The 22072-nt window shown below is 43.1% G+C and overlaps 1 protein-coding gene across 2 annotated transcripts in view; it reads left to right on the forward strand.

The window, feature by feature from the left end:
- Positions 1 to 18175, forward strand: part of LOC139165090 (Y+L amino acid transporter 2-like) — a 48546-nt gene extending 30371 nt beyond the window's left edge. For both annotated transcript variants that reach the window (XM_070748022.1, XM_070748023.1), the window contains exons 6-10: positions 1385 to 1488; positions 4976 to 5072; positions 13720 to 13869; positions 14395 to 14578; positions 17080 to 18175. In XM_070748022.1, the coding sequence (XP_070604123.1) occupies positions 1385 to 1488; positions 4976 to 5072; positions 13720 to 13869; positions 14395 to 14578; positions 17080 to 17171 (627 nt within the window). In that variant the 3' untranslated portion in view covers positions 17172 to 18175. The remainder of the gene's footprint in view (positions 1 to 1384; positions 1489 to 4975; positions 5073 to 13719; positions 13870 to 14394; positions 14579 to 17079) is intronic.
- Positions 18176 to 22072: the final 3897 nt, after the last annotated feature.

The following is a 22072-nucleotide window of genomic DNA, read 5'->3' on the forward strand; positions in this document are numbered from 1 at the left end:
GGAGACCACTAAGGCAGTGTTTCCCAACCTTGGCAAATTGAAGATATCTGGACTTCAACTCCCAGAATTCCCCAGCCAGCGAATTGCCAAGGTTGGGAAACACTGCACCAAGGACTCCTCATTTCAACCCTGAGCTTCAAATATTCTTCTTTATAAGTTGATTATTACTCCCTGTACCATATACAGTGTATACGTACCTTATGAAACTGTTAGAAACATATCTTTAACCTGGTCATCTCTAGATACAGTTCTATTACAATTCCCAGGCAATATCAAGAGAAGACATTATTTGCAATGTACAGTACTTAGGGATTCTTGACCACGTAGTTTCAATACTTCAGGAGGGCACCATGTTATGAAAGTTTGTTGTGAAACAAATAAGAGTAAATGTCTTACAGTCATGGATGACTCTAGGTAATGATGGCAACCCTTTTTTCCTTCAGGTGCCGAAAGCGCAAGCATGCACACTATTGCACTCGCGTGATTGCCCAAACCTATAATTCTGAGGAGGGCAAAAACAGCTTACCCTGTCCACCTGAGGCCTTCTGTAGGCCGGAAATGGGCCATTTCCTGACTTTTGGTGGGCCCAGTAGGCCCATTTTTCACCCTTCCCATGCTCCAGGGGCTTCCTAAATCCTGGGAAGAGCAAAAATGCCTTCCCTCGCCTGCCTGGAAGCTCTCTGGAAGCTAAAAGCATGCTCCCAGAGCCTCTGCATGAGCTGAAAATCAGCTGGCTGAAGCGCATATGTGTGCTGAGCTAAGCTAGGACAACGGCTCGTGTGCCGGCAGATATGCTCTAGATTTGCCATTACTGCTCTAGGGCAAGGTGCTCATCTTTTTCTTGGCCAAGGTATCCCGTGTTGTCCAAAGGCATTTTCCGTGTTTATATCAAAGGTGCATGGAATGTGATTACTTTCCCACCAAAGTGTTTCCTATTCATCTACTCACATTTGCATGCTTTCAAACTGCAAATAAGGTAAATGATTATTTCCTTCACCACCTAGAGGAAGTTTGGGACTTACCAAATTGTCATATGATTATAAAATATATTCTTATCAAATCATGATAACTCTTTTCTGGCCTTATTGTTTTTTATTACTTAATTTCTAGAAATCTATATCCATGTTAGATACCAAAATTCAAAAGGTTATTATTATTATTATTATTATTATTATTATTATTATTATTATTAAGAATAATAATAAGAATAATAATTAGATTTGTATGCCGCCCCTCTCTGAAGGCGGTTATGTCAAGATGTTGGTATTGTCAGAATTCACTGGGTATAATTTTATGCTAGAATTTAAATTTTCATTTAAGTCAATTTTCCTGACACAGGAAAACTAGATGAATGAATATTTTCTTCTTTGTTTTTCTATTATAGACATTTGGTAATGAAGCTCTTAGCCACGCTAAATGGATCATCCCTATTGCAGTGGCCATGTCTTGTTATGGAGGATTAAATTCATCAATTATTGCAGCTTCAAGGTATGAGACACTAAGAAGTGGCTACTGGGCTGATAAGTCAGTAGCCAATTCTTAATAAGCATTTTTCTTCTGCGATGTAATGCTGAGCATAAAGAACTTTTAAAATTCTCTCTCAGACTTTTTAGGAAAAGAAACTGGAGTTTTTCCAGAATTTTCCAACAATCTATGAAGGGTAGGAGGCACCACTACTCAAAAAGCCCAAGAAGAGGCTAGTTCATATCCTCTCTTGGAATTTAATTAAAACCACCACAGGTTGAAAATTACTGGGAAAAATTACTGTGAAAATTAAACAATTCTTACAGTAGACCCTATGGTCTACTGAATAAGTGAAAAATCATCACCCATGAGAATGTCATCAACTTTCTCTATCCTTTCGGGAGAGGGGAAAAATTTATTAAATTTTCTGTGGAATGATAAATAAATAAATAAATAAATAGGTAAGTAAATGGCAAATTTACTTACCTAATTACCAATAAATTTAGTGAAATTTATTTTGTTATCACTCTTTTTCTCTTCCTCGTTCCTTTTCCTCAAACAATCAGATATCAGCACAGAGGTGAAATTCAGCAGGTTCTAGAGAACCAGTAGTGGAAATTTTGAGTAGTTTGGAGAACCAGCAAATACAAACTCTTGTTGGCTCCAGAGTGGGGTAGAAATGGAGATTTTGCAACTTCCTTCCTCCCAGGAGTAGTGTAGGACAGTGTTTTTCAACCAGTGTGCTGCGGCACAGTACTGTGTCGCGAGACATGGTCAGGTACGCCGCGAAGCTCAGCAAGAGAGAGAAAGAGAGAGAGAGAGAGAGAAAGCAAGAGAGAGAGGGAAAGCAAGAGAGAGAGAGAAAGCAAGAGAGAGAGAGAGAGAAAGCAAGAGAGAGAGAGAAAGAGAGAGAAAGAAAGCAAGAGAGAGAGGAAGAAAGAAAGGCAGGGAAGGAGGGAGAGATAGAAAGAGAGCAAAAAAGAGAGGAAGAAAGAGAGAAAGAAAGAGGGATGGAGAGAGGGAAAGGAACGAAGAGAGAGAAAGAGGGAGAGAAATAGATCACAGGGGAGGAAAAGAGAGAGAGAGAGAGAGATAAATTTCTTGTCCAAACTTTTTTAGCCCCCCCCACTGCCCCCCCCCCCCCCGCTCAATGTGCCCCATGATTCTGTATATGTAAAAAATGTGCCGCAGCTCAAAAAAGGTTGAAAATCACTGGTCTACGACATTTTGCCTCCACCAGTTTGGTGAAGTTCTTTCTTCCACAGCCTTTGATCTCTGATGATTGGCTGCTGCCTTTTCTCCCTCATCAAAAGACCCCTAGCTCCGCCCAAAATGTTCCATTCCCCCCCCCCAGGAGTGAGGATGGAATGGGGATTTTTCAGTATCATTTCTTGCTATGCCTACCAAGCCACGCCCATAGAACCGGTATGGGGAAAAATGAATTTCACCCCTACATCAGTATGGTAGCAAAATTCAACTTCATTTTAGGAAAGGCTTGTTACAAGAATCAAGTGTTATATCTTTGATAATTCCATCATCCCCAACCAGCCTGCCCAACTTTGTATGCAACAGCCATGCTAGCTGAGACTTGTTGAAGTTGAAGATAAATACATTTGTTGGGGGACACTGGGTGAAGGAGACTAATTTCAGGATACTACAGAAATTTACTGTACTATCAGCCCAGAAATTTATGGTAGTGTGTTTTTAATATCCCCACCATAATGCTTTCTGTTCATTCATTAATTCCTGGAAATGGCTCAATAAGCAACAGTGTATTTTCTTTGAACAAGACAGCTAAAAGCTGTTTCTTTTATTAATATATCTATGAAGCCGAAACTGTTTTTTCTTCCTTCTGGTTCCCTCTAGTGTCCAACTTTTAAAGTCTCTTTGAAATCCTGTCTTTAAAAGAATAACCAGGCTACTTATAATTAATTCCAAAATCTTATTTCAAATTAACCAGACCCTTAGTCGATTTGTAATTTTCCAAAATCAAGGTTTTAATCATCCTTTTGCTATTTATTCCAAAACAAAACAAATAGGTTTTTAAATTTGCATTTAAATTTTATTTTGCTAAGAATTGAATGAAATTTGCCTGGTATTATAAAACCTGTTATCCAACTGTTCCTAATAGCTGAAAAGCAATTAACAAGCGTTTTCTGAAAATGATTTAAAAAGGAAGTATCCAAACTTAGTGTCCCTTTGAAGACACCAACTGTGGTTTGAGCAAGTCCTTTGTATCCTGCAATTTCTTCACAAGCAGCAATTGTTCTGGGGCAGGGGTCTCCAATCTCGGCAACTTTAAGCCTGGAGGACTTAAAATCCCAGAATTCCCCAGACAAAGAGTCAGTCTCCTTCCTGCTTCTTCATTCCACCACAGTGGTCAGCTCCACTTTTAACAGAGCTGTGCCATTTTTTTTCTTGGAAGTCACAAACTGTATTTTAAAGAGTGGAGGAGTTGTTCAGAAATTTGTATTATGCACCGATTTTATATTAAGTGGTTAATGGTTAATTAAGTGGTAAATTTTATATTAAGTGGCAATGTTTCCCGTAGGATCTCACTCTTCTACATAATGTATAACAGTGATTTTCAACCTTTTTTGAGCCGTGGCACATTTTTCACATTTACAAAATCCTGGGGCACACCACCAACCAAAAGGACACAAAAGGACACTCTAAGATACTCTCCTCTCTTTTTCCATCCCTGTCTCCTCCCCCTCTTGTGTGTGTGTGTGTGTGTGTGTGTATACATACCCTTGAACCATTTCCAAAAACAGGTGAGGGCTGGGGGGTTTTCTCTCTTATTTTTTGGGTGCTTTTTATCATATGCTTTAAATCAAGAGTCACTTCTCTCTCTCTCTCTCTCTTGTTTCTCTCTCTTTCCTCTCATTCTCTGTCTCAATCATTTTCTCCTTTCTCTTTTTTTCTCCCCTTTTTTCTCATTTCTCTCTCTCTCTCTCTCCCTTCCTCTTTTCTCTCTCTCTTGCTTTCTTTCTCTCTCTCTCTCTTGCCTTCTTTCTCTCTCACTCTTGCTTTCTCTCTCTTTCTCTCTTTTCTTTCTCTCTTGCTTTCTCTCTCGCTCTCACTCTTTCTTTCTTTCTCTCTCTCTTTCTCTCACTCTCTTTCTCTCTCAGCAAAAAGTTGTGAGACCAGAACCTGAGCTTCCTTCTTCGCGGCACACCTGACCATGTCTCGCGGCACACTAGTGTGCCACGGCACACTGGTTGAAAAACACTGATGTATAACTATCTTGACTATAAAAATGAGGCAGTTTTGAAACTCTGTAGTCAATTTTTTAAAAAAAGGTAACTTTGCATCAATCATTTTCATTCAGTCTAAATCATTTTGCAAAAAGTTGTAAAGAAGTTCTGCTTTGAATTATCTGAAGAACAAAATTAAAATTAGAAATTACGGTATGTTAAATGGGGAGGAGAAGGAAGAGGAAGTATCTATGTTATGCTATGATTTTCATCAATATTATTGTACATTAATACTTTCCCCCCACTTTTGATAGGCTTTTTTATGTTGGAGCTAGAGAAGGACATCTCCCGGATAGCCTGAGCTTAATTCATATAAAATGTTTCACCCCTGTTCCTGCTCTTATTTTTAATGTAAGTAATGATAGAGCCTAAGAGAAGAAAGTTTTGCTTATTTTGAATTCCAGGTTGATATATTTATTTCATGTGAACTGAGGCAGGCTATTGATTTTCACAAACTGAATATATAGGCCTTTTTCAATCAGTCACAAGAGTTCCCAGTTCATGGCTTGCCTTCGCTGCCGATCAGTTTCCGGTCACAATTAAAAGTGTTGGTCATGACCTTTAAAGCCCTACATGGCATTGGACCAGAGTACCTCCCGAACCGCCTGCTACCGCACGAATCCCAGCAACCGATAAGGTCCCACAGAGTTGGCCTTCTCCGGGTCCCGTCAACTAAACAATGTTGTTTCGCGGGCCCCAGGAGAAGAGCCTTCTCTGTGGCAGCACCTGCCCTCTGGAACCAACTTCCCCCGGAGATTAGAACTGCCCCATTCTCCCTGTCTTTTGTAAACTACTCAAGACTCACTTATGCCACCAGGCATGGGGGAGCTGAGACACCTTTCCCCCAGGCTTTTTTATACTTTGTTTTATGTTTGGTATGAATGTGCTGTTTGGTTGGTTTTTAGAAAAAATAATGATAGGGTTTTATATGTTTTTAATATTAGATTTGTTCCACTACTATATTGTTTTTATTACTGTTGTGAACCGCCCCGAGTCTTCGGAGAGCGGCGGCATACAAATCTAATAAATAATAATAATGTCTGTTTTGAAGACTGATTGGATTTAGTGGTATGTCTTTAAGGTTGTGGTCAAGTTATTGTCAGGCCATTTCATAAAAAATAAGAGCAAGAGCCATCAGCAACAACAAAAATAAAAGAAACTTCCCAAATGTAACTCTATAGCACAGTGATGATGCCCCTATGGCACACATGCCACAGGTGGCACACCGAGCCATATTTGAGGGCATACGAGGCATTGTCCTGTGTCAGCTCCAGCACCCATGTATGCACTGGCCAGCTAATGTGCGGCCTTTTCTTGCCATTTTCGCTCTCCCCAGGCTTCAGGAGGCTTTCCTGAACCCTGGGGCCAGTGGAAAATGGCCCGATGGGACTAATGAAAGTCCAGAGGCTTCAGTGAGTCCTGTGTGAATGTGTGGAGGGGAAGTACAGGGATTGTGCACATGCACGGGGGACAGCATGTGGTTTTTGCACATGTATTGGGACATTGCATTATGTCTACGAGTATGCGTATGCATGCTATCACACATACACGTTCACCCTTTTGTTACCCAAGCCAAAAAAGATTCGCCATCACTGCTGTAGCAGCTAGCTGGGAATTGGGACCATTTATTTTCCTTCATTGTCAAGTTCAAGTGCAACTAGCAGAAGAAAGAAGCCTCCAATTGTGCTCCAAATGGTGCACTTTATCTGGTTAAAGTTAGCAATAGAGAGAATAAATTGGGAAACTGTAAGGCCTCCGTTGAGACAAATCAGTCATTAAAGCAGTGGTTCTCAACCTGGGGGCTGGGACCCCTTTGGTGTCAAATGACCATTTCATAGAGGTCGCCTAAGACCATGGGCGTCCTCCTTGATGCACAGCTCACATTAGAGAACCATCTTTCAGCTGTGGCGAGGAGGACGTTTGCCCGGGACTCACTGCTCACAGTCACTCATGCCCTCATCACCTTGAGGTTCGACTACTGTAACGCTCTCTACATGGGGCTATCTTTGAAAAGTGTTTGGAAACTTCAGATCCTGCAGAATGCAGCTGCGAGAGCAGTCATGGGCTTCCCTAGGTATGCCTATATTACACCAACAATCCACAGTCTGCATTGATTGCCAATCAGTTTCCGGTCACAATTCAAACTGTTGGTTATGACCTATAAAGCCCTTCATGGCATCGGGCCAGAATATCTCCGGGACCGCCTTCTGCCGCACGAATCCCAGTGACCGATTAGGTCCCACAGAGTTGGCCTTCTCCGGGTCCCGTCAACTAAACAATGTCGTTTGGTGGGACCCAGGGGAAGAGCCTTCTCTGTGGCGGCCCCAACCCTCTGGAACCAGCTCCCCCCAGAGATTAGAACTGCCCCCACCCTCCTTGCCTTTCGTAAACTCCTTAAAACCCACCTTTGCCGTCAGGCACGGGGGAACTGAAACATCTCCCCTGGGCCTATACAGTTAAGTATGGTATGGTTGTATGTATGTTTGCTTTTAATAATGGGGTTTTTAGTGTCTTTTAAATTATTAGATTTGTTATATATTGTTTATTATTGCTGTGAGCCGCCCCGAGTCTACGCAGAGGGGCAGCATATAAATCAAATAAATAAATAAATAAATAAATAAACAAACAAACAAACAAACAAACAAACAAACAAATAAATAAATAAATAAAAGACAAATTTCCCATGGTGTTAGGAACTAAAGCTTTTATTTTTATAATTCAACCAATCAGGCGTTTACAGTGGGGTGTCCTTCTGACCTTCCTGCCAATCAGCTTAACATTCTGTTGGGATAATTGGCGCTAGACTTATGGTTGGGAGTCATTACAACATGAGGAACTGTATTAAGGCGTCGCACGGCATTAGAAAGGTTGAGAAGGACCGTTGAACTTACCTGAACGGTCTTCTCGATGCACTGCAAGGAGAGTCCAGGATAGGATGGGTAATTCTTCAGTCTGATTGGTAGGGACTGAGTTTAATTTAAATATTAGGCAGGTGCCGCCCCCCTTAGCCCTCCAGTCTAATTAAAACGAAGGAGCAGTAAAGTCCAACACATTTATTGAACCATATGAAAAAACACAACAACTTTAAAGAAAGGAACCTTAAACCATAACATGGCCCCTGGTCCAGAACTGGGTGGGTCTGGACTCTCCTTGCAGTGCATCGAGAAGACCGTTCAGGTAAGTTCAACGGTCCTTCTCCAATGCACTTGCAAGGAGAGTCCAGGATGGGATATGCCCAAGAAAAAACTTAGAGGGAGGGAGAAGGCTGGACCAGTGGCTCAGCAAAGGAACAAACCTCCTGTAGGACCCTCCTCCCAAAAGCTGCTTCTGATGAAGCATAGGAGTCTATACGATAATGTTTTATAAAAGTTGAGGGAGCAGCCCAAGTGGCCGCCCGGCAAATGTCCTCCAAAGACGCCTGTGTCCTCCATGCAGTCGAGGTAGCGGCACTGCGGGTTGAGTGCCCCGTGATCCCCTGCGGTACAGGCGAACCTCTAGCTCTGTAAGCCTCCGAGATACAGTCACGGAGCCACCGGCTGATGGTCTGGGAGGAAACTCTGGACCCCATAGAGCGAGATGAAAAGGATACAAACAAGGCTTCTGAAGCTCTAAAGGACTGAGTCCGGCGAATATAAATTTTAAGTGCTCTCCTTACGTCCAGTTTGTGCCATCTCAACTCTAAAGGGTGAGTTCCATGTGTACAAAAGTCCGGCAGCACGATGTCTTGTGCCCTGTGGAAAGTGGTATTCACCTTAGGTAGGAAAGCCGGGTCTAATCTAAGGACCACTCTGTCCGGGTGAAAGCGACATAAATCCGGTCTTGTAGATAAAGCCGAAATCTCTGACACCCTCCTGGCAGACGTAATGGCTACCAGGAAGGCAGTTTTAAGAGTCAACAGCCGTACAGAAACCTGTCTTAAAGGTTCAAATGGAGGTGCGGTGATGGAATGAAGCACCAAGGACAGGTCCCATGACGGGAAGCGATGAATGACTGGCGGTCTAAGATTAGCCGCCCCTCTCAGGAAGTCTCTTATCCATGGATGTTTGCTCAAGGGGCGATGACTGTCCAATGTAATGATGCTGGATAAAGCAGCCACATGCCGACGAAGAGTATTCGGGGCGAGGCCCTTGTCCAGACCTGCCTGCAGGTATGACAGAACCATAGGTGGGGAAGCCACCTGAGGCTCAACCTGTCGTAGTGCACAGAACTTAGAGAAGGCCTCCCAAGTGGCCTGGTAGATCCTCCTAGTAGAAGGCCTACGGGCAGCCTGTATGGTCTCAATAACCGAGTCTGGCAAAGCTTGACTCCTCAGACGTTCCCGCTCAAGCGCCACACGGTTAGCTGCCACCACTGAGGCTCCGGGTGTGCCATGGTCCCCTGGAAGAGAGAGATTCGGTGGTCCGGGATCCGCCATGATGGAGCAATTGAAAGTTGCATCAGGTCTGCGAACCAGATCCGACGGGGCCAAAAGGGGGCTAGCAACAGCACCTCCGCCTGCTCCTGTAATACTTTCCGAATGACTCTGGGAATTATGGAAATTGGTGGAAACGCATATAAAAGACCCTGAGGCCATCTGAGGCGCAGAGCATCCACTCCTTCCGCTCCCTGGGATGGAAATCGGGAGAAGAAGCGGGGAAGCTGGGAGTTGAGACACGTTGCAAACAAATCCATAACCGGCACCCCAAACCTTCTGGTGATCTCCAGGAAGATCCCGGGTTCCAGCTGCCACTCCCCTGGATCTAGCGACTGTCTGCTGAGCCAGTCTGCACAAACGTTCTCCACCCCAGAAATGTGTTCCGCTGAGAGCGATGCCAGATTGGCCTCTGCCCACCTGAAAAGAGACTCCGTCTCTGCCATCAGCCTCCCTGACCGTGTTCCCCCCTGTCTGTTGATGTGGGAACGCGTGGCCACGTTGTCGGTCATAATCAACACGTGCTGATCCCTCACCAGGTGAGCAAAGCTGTGGAGGGCCAGTGACACTGCCTTCAGTTCCAAGAAGTTTATGTTGACGTTGCAAAGGTCCTGCTGCGACCACAGGCCCTGAGCCATCTGTGAGGAAAGATGAGCTCCCCACCCCCGCAGGCTCGCATCGGTCGTTACCGTGAGGAATTCCTTTTCCAGAAAGGAGGAACCGCTGCTCAAGGCCTGAGACACCCACCACCTGAGAGATCTGCGAACCCTGGCATTGAGGAAAACCCTCCTGCGAGAATGGCTCGATTTCTGCTTTTGAAAGGGGAGAAGGAACCACTGTAACGGTCGAAGGTGGAACCTTGCCCACGGCAGTATGCCAATGCATGACACTAGCGTCCCTAGGAGCTGGGATAGGAATAGCAGACTTGGGTACGGCTGGCGGCTTAGTTCTCTCACCAACCTCCTGATTGTGGATTGCCTGTCCTGTGACAGGAAGACCTCGCCCAGTTCGGAATCTATCGTCGTCCCCAAGTGGGCCAGTCGAGTAGTGGGAGTCAGGTGGCTCTTGTCCCAGTTTATGGAAAAACCGTGGTCTTCCAGAGTCCGTATGGTCAATTGTAGGTCCTTTTGTGCACGATCCCTCGTCCTGGACAAAATTACGATGTCGTCTAAATACGCCATGAGACGTATCGACTGACATCTGAGATGCGCCGTAAGGACATCCAGCAACTTTGTAAAAGCTCTCGGGGCCGATGATAGGCCAAAGGGCATCGCCCTGTACTGGAAATGTGCTCCGGCGATGCAGAATCTGAGGAATTGCCTGTGAGGAGGAAATATTGGGACATGTAGATACGCCTCCTTCAGGTCTATGGAGGACATCAAGTCTCTGTGGCGGATGGCTGCCAGTATTGACCGGAGAGAGTGCATCCTGAACCTCCTGTATTTTACATAGAGGTTCAAGCGCCTGAGGTTCAGAATCAGCCGCACTCCCCCCGACGACTTGGGAATGAGAAAGATCGCCGAGTAGAAGCCCCTGCCTTGTTGTGTTAAGGGAACCTCCTCTATAGCTCCAATGTCCAGTAAGTGCTCGACTTCTTTGAATAGGAGTCTTCTTCTCTCCCCATCTGAGGGAACCCGACACGGGAGAAATCTGTGAGGAGGAGGGCAGAAGAATTCTATTCTCAGGCCCTGTGCAACTGTGGAAACCGCCCAGGTGTCTGAGGACGTAGTCTCCCAAGTACCACGGAAAGCCATCAGCCTGCCGCCCAAACAACTGCTGTCCTGGGAGTCACTTCGCCTTCCGAAAGCCTCTGTTGCCTCCTCTAAAGGGGCGGCGGCCCTGGTATGCTCTATTCCGGTCTGCCTGGAAGGATCTGTCTGCTCGAAAGGATCCCTGGCTAAAGCTGCCCTGAAAATAAGGCCTCGACGCCTGTGTGCCCGTCGAGGAGGGCTCGGACCGAAAGGGCTGCCTCCGTTGATAGGGAGTGAACCTTCTATCCTGTTTCCTGCTGGACCTTGGCATGACCTTTTTCTTATCTTTATCCTCAATGAGGACATCGTCCAGGACCTCCCCGAACAGCTTCTTGCCCTTGAATGGGGCAGATGCCAGGCTCCATTTGGACTTAACGTCCGCCTGCCAGCTCCTGAGCCAAATGAGCCTACGGGAGGAGACCGAGGAGGCCATTGCGCGGGAAGCAAATTTGGCGGCGTTGATCGTGGCGTCCGCCGAAAACTCCGTGGCCGCCAGGAGCTTGTTGAGGTCTTGTCTGAGTCTGCTGTCCTCCGGATCCACCCTGGATTGTAGCTCTTGGATCCAGAGAATCGTGGCCCTGTTGAAGAACGAAGCCGCCGATGCGGCCCGAAGAGCCCAGGCAGACATCTGGTGCGTTCTGCGTACCACATTTTCCGCCCTCTTGTCCTCTGCCTTGAGACCCTCCTGCGACTCTGAGGGAACTAGGGCATTAGACACCAGGCTCGTCACTGGTTTATCCACAACAGGGAATTCCAGCAGGTCCTCCATGGCCTGATCAAATGTGTAGAACCTGCGATCAAGATTAGACGGTCCCTGGGCAGTAGCCGGGTTCTCCCACGGGCGTTGGATGGTCTCCCTGAACAGGTGGGAAGACGGAATGTGAACTGTTTCCTGCTTGGGGAAAACAAACAGGCCCCCAGCAGGTTGAGCCGCCTCAGCCGTCGCTGCCTGGTCACCCTCGCCCGCCTGATCAATGGTCAACTTAGCTTTATTCAATAGGACCTGGAAGAGTGATGACTTGAAGAGACCAGGAAAGATGGGCGGTTCAGGGGGCTGCTCATCTCCAGACAGTTCATCTTCAGCCCCACTGAAATTGTCTCTAGATGACCGCTCTTCCTCCATCGAGCCCTCCAAGGAACAGGCGGTTGGGGCAGTCCAGGGGTCTCGAGACCTCAGTTGAGGGAGTCCCACTGGAGCTTGCTGGTGTTGCTGGGCACCCACAGCCACCCCTTGGGTATAGGCGGTGGCAATAAGGTCCTGCAAAGTCTGTGGCATACTCTGCCAGGCCTCATTGGAGTTGCGCAGGCCTGCAGAAGTAGGAGTGAAGGTAGCTGTCTGTCCACACTGGGCTGGTGGAAAGGCCGGATAAGCAGCAGGGCCTACTGCACATAGTCTCTCAGCCCTGGGTGTGGGTGTTGTCAGCCTCACCCTTTCTGGAGACCAATCCCTCTCCGTGGCTGTGCCTACCAACCCCGGGTGGAACATGGGGGAGGCCATCAAAGGTGTGGGCTGAGTGGTAGAAGGAACCGGGCCCTGTACCTTCTGAGAAGCCTCCAACTGCCTCTCCAGCGCCCGGATGCGCTTCTCAGCTTCCTTCAGGGAGGCCCCCTGAGAAGTTTTGGCCTTCTGGGGCCTCTCTTTTGGAGTGCTAGGTCCTGCAGAGGACTCCTCCACCAGCTGGCTTGCCTGATCTGCCATGCTGTCAATCAATGGAGATTGCCTGTACCGTTAGAGCAAATCCGACAAAAATCCGTGACTGCTCTCTCCACGAAGCACAAACTGACAGCTACTAGCTTCCTCTGCGCCTGCGTGTCGCCAGGGCAGATTCTAGCTGCAGGAGCTTCGCGCGCCGAAACTGCCGGCCAGCCCCGCCTTGCTGTCAAACTTTGACAGCAAAAAAATGGCCGCCGCCGGTTGCCGTAGCAACGCCCCAAGCTCTTGGCGCGCAAACCTCCTTAAAAATGGCCGCCGGAGTCTCACAGAGGCGGCTGGAAAGCTTGCCAGTTTCCCGCCTCTCCTGGGCTCGTCGAGCTGGACTCCGCGCCAAATCGCTTCCATACGGGGGCGACGGGGGGGGGGGCGGATGTCTTCTCCGGGCCTATTGAGGACCCCTGGCGTCCTGGCCCCTGGTATTTTCGCCACGGGGAAGGGCGGACCCCCCCGCGGCGGCAACCTACTCCTCTCCTCCGGAGTCTACCTCGGAGGTAGTTTCCCCGGGCGCTCACTCCTGACCCAACAGACAGGCACCTGTATGGGTTCCCAGAAAGGAGGAGCTGCAGTCCTCTGGATTAGACCCACTGGAGGTCTGAAACCCAGGGCTGCCTGAGGAGAAACCCCCAGCTGCACCTGTGGAGAAAGGATAGGAAAAAAACAAGGCAAGTTAAAATTTATGTTCAAATTTTTCAACAATATTTAATTTAAATTATTAACATAATTTAATAATTAATTTAATAATTAATTACTACACAATTAATAAGTACTCAAACCAAACCCTGTTGGCAGAGCCAAAAACTCAGAGTCCCTTTACTGCGACTGAGTTTTTTAGACTGGAGGGCTAAGGGGGGCGGCACCTGCCTAATATTTAAATTAAACTCAGTCCCTACCAATCAGACTGAAGAATTACCCATCCTATCCTGGACTCTCCTTGCAAGTGCATTGGAGAACCACTGGATTAAAGTATCATTTAAAGGAGGCTGGGGCATACTGGAAGTTGAAGTCCACAAATCTTAAACTTGAGAATTTGGTTGCTGAAAATTAAAAACACTGATTTAGAGCATACATTTATTTTTCCCTTCCATCTTTACACTTCATTTTTTCTCTTTGATCTCCTGATAGGGTTTAATGACTTTGGTTTATCTCCTTGTGGAAGATGTCTTCCTCCTGATAAACTACTACTGTTTCAGCTATTGGTTCTTTGTCGGACTATCTATTGCAGGATTAATATATTTAAGGCATATTCAGCCAGATAGACCAAGGCCCATTAAAGTAAGTACATAAGAAAATCAAAGCTTAAAATTGTAACCATTAGTATATAATTCTAATTTTTATATTAACGCTGTAAAGAATTCCATTTATGATACCACAGACTTTTTGCTTAGCGGGGTGGGGGGAATCCAGGCTGCAAACAGTATACATTCACTGGGTGGCAACAAAGAATTGGCATTTTTTGAATGTTTTAAGTGTTAGGTAGTCTTACCTAGTTCTGATGTGGTAACCCAATTAGGAGCCATTTAATTTGAAATGCAAACAAAATATTCTGATATCTACTTTTTACCTGTTTGATGGGCTTCTGGGTTAAAGTGAAAACCAGATTGTTCTTGCTACTGTTGTTTACAGAAATTTCAAATTATGCACTAAGAAATATTCTTTGTCATGGGTATAATTATTTTCTTCTGGGGTACGAAACACAATTATAGAAAAGTTTACTTGAAATTGTGAGAGTTGTGCTAATGAGAACATTTTTCAGAAGTACTTACTTTAATTTGGAATTATCTTTTTTTTAATTTTCAGCTCAGTCTCTTCTTTCCCATTGTATATTGCATATGCACAGTTTTCCTTGTTATAGTGCCTCTTTATAGTGATACAATCAATTCTATTATTGGAATTGGCATTGCACTCTCTGGGATTCCTGCTTACTATTTGGGAGTTTATTTACCAGTAGAAAAAAGACCTCGGTATCTTCGTTGGCTTTCTGGTGAGAAACTATATAGTTTAATTACAATTTTGGAAAAATTATATCATCCATATGCTACCCTGTTTCCCCCAAAATAAGACATCCCCTGATAATAAACCCAAATGGCTTTTGAGTGCATGGCAAATCAAGCGCTTATTTTAGGGTTCAAAAAATATAAAACACGGTCTTATTTTCAGAGAAACAAGGTATATTAAAGATTAAAGGAATGAATGGAGTAATCTTAACGTGGATCAAATCACAAGCTATTACAGTGATCCCCCGAGTTTCGCGATCCCGATCATTGCGAATCGCTATATCGCGATTTTTCCACCCGATGACGTCACTCCCTTCCTTTCTCATCTTTCTTTCTCTCTCTTTCTCTATCTTGCTTCTTCCTCTCTCACACTCTCTTCCTCCCTCTCTCATCTCTTTCTTTCCTTCTCTCTCTTTCTCTATCTCTCCCCCTCTTGCTCTCGAGCGGCGGGCGGCACCCAGGGAAGGTTCTTTCGGCCGCCCACCAGCTGATCTGCTCGGCAGCGCAGCAGCAGCGAGGAGCCGAAGATGGGGTTTCCCCATTGCCTGGGCAACGGGGAAACCCCATCTTCAGCTCCTCGCTGCTGCCGCGCTGCAAACGAGCGGCAAGCGAGCAGCCGGGCGGGCGAACGAGCAAGCGGCAAGCGATCTTGGGGTTTCCCCTTTGCCTGGGCAATGGGGAAACCCCATCTTCGGCTCCTCGCTGCTGCCACGCTGCAAGCGAGCAGCCGGGCGGGGCGGGCGAACGGGCAAGCGGCAAGCGATCTTGGGGTTTCCCCTTTGCCTGGGCAACGGGGAAACCCCATCTTCGGCTCCTCGCTGCTGCCGCGCTGCAAGCAAGCAGCCGGGCGGGCGGGCGAACGGGCAAGCGGCAAGCAATCTTGGGGTTTCCCCTTTGCCTGGGCAACGGGGAAACCCCATCTTCGGCTCCTCGCTGCTGCCGTGCTGCAAGCAAGCAGCCGGGCGGGCGGGCGAATGGGCAAGCGGCAAGCGATCTTGGGGTTTCCCCTTTGCCTGGGCAACAGGGAAACCCCATCTTCGGCTCCTCGCTGCTGCCGCGCTGCGGAGCAGATCAGCTGTTGGGCGGCCGAAGGGGTCTTCCCCGCCGCCCACACGCAAACTCCACCATCTGCGCATGTGCGGCCATGGAAAACAGGACGCGCATGCGCAGATGGTGTTTTTACTTCCGTGCCGCTACATCGCGAGTTATCGATTATCGCGAGGGGTCTTGGAACGGAACCCTCGCGATAATCGGGGATCACTGTAACTTGTATTTATTTTAATTCTTATTCATCTAATGATAGTGGTATCTCTTTTAGAAAGCAAAATAGTCAAAATGGCAACCATAACTATGCAGTCGAAATCCATATGTTTTGACTGTCTGTCATAATAGCTTTATGTCTATGGAGATTCTCAATCATCCAGGTCATGGTTCTGTCAAAAGTGCTTTTTAAAAGTCAACTTGAATACTTAGGTTTTTCCTGGAAAACATTTCACTTCTCATCCAAGAATCTTCTTCAGGTTGGGATACAATAGCTTTACTTTTTGTCACATCTCGGCATAAAGAGGGCGGGGAAAATATTTACTGACCCCTCACATCCTGGACACAAATTGTTTCAACTCCTACCCTCAAAACGTAGCTACAGAGCACTGCACACCAAGACAACTAGACACAAGTTTTTTCCCGAACACCATCACTCTACTAAACAAATAATTCCCTCAACACTGTCAGACTTTCTACTAAATCTGCATTTCTATTCTACTAGTTTTTCTCATCATTCCTTTCACCCATTTCCTCCCATGTTGACTGTATGACTGTAACTTGTTGCTTATATCCTAAGATTTTTATTAATATTGCTTCTTCATTGCTTATTTGACCCCTATGACAATCATTAAGTGTTGTACCACATGATTCTTGACAAATGTACATTTTATTTTATGTACGCTGAAAGCATATGCACCAAGACAAATTCCTTGTGTGTCCAATCACACTTGGCCAATAAAAATTCTATTCTATTCTGTTCTATTCTATAAGGGAGTCAACCATCCAAGATCCTAGAACCACATATACATCTTTCCTCACAAAACCTTGCACACAGTTGCTCAGAATAGTTCCTTTAAATTATAACTTTTAATGAGACAGAAGAAAAGAAAACTGGGAATAATTTTTTTTCAACTGTATTTGGTTAACTTAATCTAAGCTAAAATTTAATGTAAATTAGATTGAATAAAATTAAATTTTGGTCTTCATCTGTTGTCTTAAACGTGCCCTGTTTTTTTAAAAAAATATAGTGCAACCTTCCTCATTCTATCTCTCCCTTAACTTCCAAATTTTTTTGTATCCCATAACAAATGTCAGTAACCAATTTGTTATAAAAAGCAGGGTTGACATGACAATTAAGACTTTTACATCATAGGAAATTCTGGTAATGCTGCTGATGTAATTATCATTTTTCTAATATGGTGACTTTATTTTTTTAATCTTGCAGCTACCACTACACAGTATGTTCAGAAACTATTCTATTGCTGTCTGACAGACATGGACCTTGAAGCAGAGACACTGGAAATCAAAGCAAAGTAGACTATTTTGGACAATTACTACACTTTAAACTTCCAAACAGCTGGAAATGCTCATTTGTGCTGTAGAACAAACCAAGAAATGTATGACTGTACTATAAAACATTTTGCTGTATCCCCCTCCCCAAGACTATTTTACTTTATCCACCTTTTCATTGTTATCAATTTGAGAGATTTCTTCATATTCCCATATAATATGTATAACATGAATTGTTATTTTTTAAAATAAGCAGTCTATTGTATCAAAGCAAACACTAGGGATTTAGAGTTTCCCAGAAAAATGACATTGATACCAACCAAATAGGAAGGAAAAGTTAAAAGTCTGCAGAGAGGGGCGGCATACAAATCTAATAAAATAATAAATAAATAATAATAAAATAATGGCAGGAAGACAAATTAAAGATATCAAATTTCAGGTTCATCCTTGAAAACTCAAAGGCATTCTCTTTTATGAGTGGAAGGTGTCCAAATTATTTGGTGGATGAATATAATTAGTCTGTATCAGTGGAGTTCATCTTATGTCACTGAGTCAAATCCATGAAGGGTATCAGTGGAGACACTGTATGTCTTTGTACTGGTGCCTAATGTTTAGGCTCAATATTGAAACATCAAATGTTATTGTCACTGTTATACCACAGTGTGCCTTTTCTCCTGGGAGTTTAATGTATTATGAAAAAAATAATAATTAGTACAGAACCTTGCTGTCAGCAGCATCTTCAGAAGAGGAATGAGAGCTGTTGACGTATCAGGAGTTCTATTAGTGATTCTGTAAATAACAGTTATGACACCAGTACTAAGCTGTCAGTGAGAACTATGTATGCCACATTATCATATTTTATTCTAAATCTTCAATTGTCTGTAATATTGTAAAATACTGTATGCTTCAATCAACATTTTTATTTTCATTGAGTCCAAATGTTTTATATATTTTTTAAAACTGCATGCTGTATTGATAGATGACTGTCAAACTTAATTCAGTTTTAAATAAACCTGAGTTTTAAATAACTACTTTGTGTGCCAATGTATACATAACTGCAGAATCATAATTTGCAGAATTTATGAATGTATAAAGCTTTTTCTGGAACGGAACTAAAATGAATTTAATCCAAGAGATTCCCTATAAAATTTTGCATCTGAAATTTATACAGGGATGTTTGTTCAACATATGCTAATTTATAAAATTTCACATTGTGCTGGACTTAAAATTGGCAGATAAAACCATGTATAGAATGGTCCTATGATAAAAAAACTTGTCACACATTATACGATGGAAGGGAAAAGCTATTTTATTGCAAAAAAAGAGATTTCAGAAAAGGTTTATGAACAAATGTCTGTGTGTATTTGCACAATAATGTAACTGATTACTACTCTGCTAGATCATTGTTTTTGTGCATAAGTATATCTGTATAAATCTGATTCCTGTTATATTCAAAATGGAAATGTATCCCCTTTGGGTTAATTTGTTCTAGTGTTGGATATGACTATTAAGACCCAGATTAAAATTTAGATTTGGTAATTTTGGGCTATGTCAACCCCAGAGGAATATTGCCATAAGGGTAAAATTAGAAATAGCTTGAGCGGGGGCAGCTATAGAAAAGATGCCCTTCCTATGTCCCACTAGATAGTAATGTTTAAGGGAAAGAACCAGGATCAAGTCCCTATCCAATCAACAGGTATACAGGGTGCATTCCAAAAGTAATGCAACTGAATTTCCAGCGCTGCTCCTATTGGTGGGAGTGAGACTGAAGCACTTGGAGTAGGTGTGGGGGGGGACGCTAAGCTTTGCCACGAAACCGGTCTCAGTGCTCTCCAAGCTATGGAAGTGAAAGGACGTCAGTTGTTGTAAACCTCTGTGAGCTGACTGTGTCACGAAAAAAAATGGAATGGAAATTTCAAGTGAACCTTTGCAACGTATAGATATTGAACCCGATTGTTTGGACAACGTCATCACTGGGGATGAAACCTGGGTTTTTGAATACGACCCAGAAACAAAACACCAAAGCTCTGAGTGGCACACTGACCAGTCCCCCAAGTCCAAAAAGGCAAGAATGAGCAAATCAAAAGTGAAAACAATGCTCATTGTCTTTTTCAACAGTAAAGGAGTGGTCCATAAGGAGTTTGTTCCTCAAGGACAGACAGTTAGCGCTGCCTACTACATGGATGTGCTGCAAAGACTCCAAAAAAGGGTCATCAGGATGAGAAAAGACATTTCCGCTACCTAGCAACTCCATCACGACAATGCGTCTTGCCACAACGCACTATGAGTCCGCAAGTTCCTGGCCAAATACTAGGTGCCAATGCTGCTCCACCCCCTGACATCACCCCAGCAGACTTCTTTTTGTTCCCTCGGTTTAAAGCAGCCCAGAAAGGAACCTGTTTTTCGTCCATAGAAGAGATCCAATTAGCCATGATGAAGACCTTGCGAAAGGTCCCCGAAGATGCCTTCCAGGGCGCGTACCAGTCATGGCAGAGTCACTGGAAAAATGTGTAGAGGCCCAAGGACAGTACTCTGAAGAATTTGAAGTGTCTGTGCAAATCTGTTCAATCAATTACTTTTTTTTAAAAAAAAGTGCATTACTTTTGGAATGCACTCTGTATACCCTCAAGGCAGAGATCTTAGTATATGAGAGCAAACCCACTCCCTTTCAGCACTGATTAAGTTACCTAATTGTAATGAAATGTCTGCAGAAAAATAACCAAGCACAGAGAGCATCAAAGACCCCAAAATGTGTAAGTATATACCACCATGTATTCTGACTGCACTAAACAGGTTTTGTAGAGAAAGAACAGGGTGAAATAACTACCCATCTATAATTATTACTTATATTAGATTTTTATTTTATATTTTATCTGTGTGTGTGCTTATGTGTGTATATATAGAGAGAGATGGAGAGTGCCAAATTGGCACCTAGATTAGCGGCATACAAGATATAGATAGACAGACAGACAGACAGACAGACAGACAGACAGACAGACAGACAGACAGACAAACAAACAAATAAATAAGATTTCAACTGTGGTGTGCAGGAACCAGTTGGGTTGCAAGATTGGTAGTTTAATTAAGTCCATAATTTTGCTTCTCAACAGGACAAAAAGAGCCTTACAGGGTTATGTAAAGTGAAGAGTTAATCAGAAATCAATTGATGGGAAACTGGAACAATGACCAAGTATCAAAACCTCCTTCCCCAACTGCTCCAATCCAAATAATCCCAACAATTGTTTGATCTTTATATTGTTATTGAATGAAGGCAGCCATGGATGAAGCTAGAAAATGTCTCATCTGTGGTGGAAGGAATTTGTTTATAGAATGAGGGTGCTCAATTCTACTTTCAGTCCAGACTGTTACATGTCAAGGGCGACTGGTTCAGCTACTTTTTAAACAATAACAGTTAAATAAAACAATTTTGCCATAAGACAAATATGCCATTAGCTTACAGAGCATGACCCGCCATCCCTTTGATAGCATTTGTGTTGCTGAGCTTTTATTGTTGAGAAAATTGTCCAAATGTAATATTTAGCCTGAAGGCTGATCTGTTCAATTCAAAATGGTAAAAATTACAGAAGTCTGTCAAAGTATTATTATATATTTAATTATCCTAATGTCCCAGCTGTATTACAGTTTTCTGCTGCAGCACAAGATACAGCAAGTGGCATATGTAATTTAAAATATTTTTTAAAGGAAATCCAATTCATTTTATTGCAATAGGAAACAACAAAAAATAAGCATTTTTAAAGGTACATTCATTTGAAATTCTGTTCTTTTAAAAAAAAATGAAACAAGTTATGGATTGAAATGAATTCCTTTAACTAAAAATAATAATTTAAAGTACAATAGATTTTTGTGTTTTTATTTTTTTAAATTATTGTATTTGCATGGCACCCATTTCAGAAGAGCATGATTCTGGGCAGCTTATAGTTAATTGAGTTAGTTTAAAAAAACATTACGCTAGCATGAATGATAAAGAATGGACTGTATATTTAATTGAACACTAACAGTAGATCAGATTCATGTTTTTTATATACTTTTGAAATGTTTCCACAAACATTAATACTTTAACTCCTATTGCTTTGTCTTTTGCATTCATTGAGATATAAACATTAACACAGAGGAATTTACTGAACACAGCATAACTGACAGGAATTTGCATGGCAAACTAAAATGTTGCTGTTTGTTTAAAGCATTAGGAAAGACACAATCAGATTCTAAAGCTAATAATCCTTTTGCACATGTGCCAGGAAATTAAACACAGAAGAGATTTTTAGAAGAAAAGATAAACCGTATTATAATATATAGTGGAACATTTTGTCACTAGATGAGGACTTAAATTCACATGATTTATTTTATCATTCTAAATATAGTCTGATAAAAGTAGACAAATAGGCATAACATATTAGGTATTGGATACTTAATTTTCCAAAATCATAGCATACAGCATGAAAATTTTCAAATATACAAACTCAGTAAACAAAACTAACAATTTAAAACTTTAATTATAACACTTCCCAGATTACAGTATAGCATAATAGAATGGAAAAATATATCAGCAGATCCAAACTACTATAATTATGATGTATATGTTAAATTGAATTACAATTTAACATCATCTGAAAAGGTCACAACCCCAAGAACAGATAGAAGCTCTATCATTTCTTATATTGGATTAAATAAACCTAGGAGTCAACGATTTTTGTTAATGAAATGTTGAATAATTTTTGCAGTAAGCCCAGCTTATTTTTATTTGTGCTCAGATAAAATACTGGTATGTCAAAACTAAGATCATCCAAAGTTACAGTATTTAAAATAATTACCTTTCATTCAGTGAAATATAATATATAATCTCAAATATAAAGTATGCAAAACATTAGGTATTGAACCATTTCAAGTGTATAATTTGAAACAATGTG

This window comes from Erythrolamprus reginae, chromosome 3 (assembly GCF_031021105.1).
Source record: "Erythrolamprus reginae isolate rEryReg1 chromosome 3, rEryReg1.hap1, whole genome shotgun sequence".
NCBI classification, from domain to species: domain Eukaryota; kingdom Metazoa; phylum Chordata; class Lepidosauria; order Squamata; family Dipsadidae; genus Erythrolamprus; species Erythrolamprus reginae.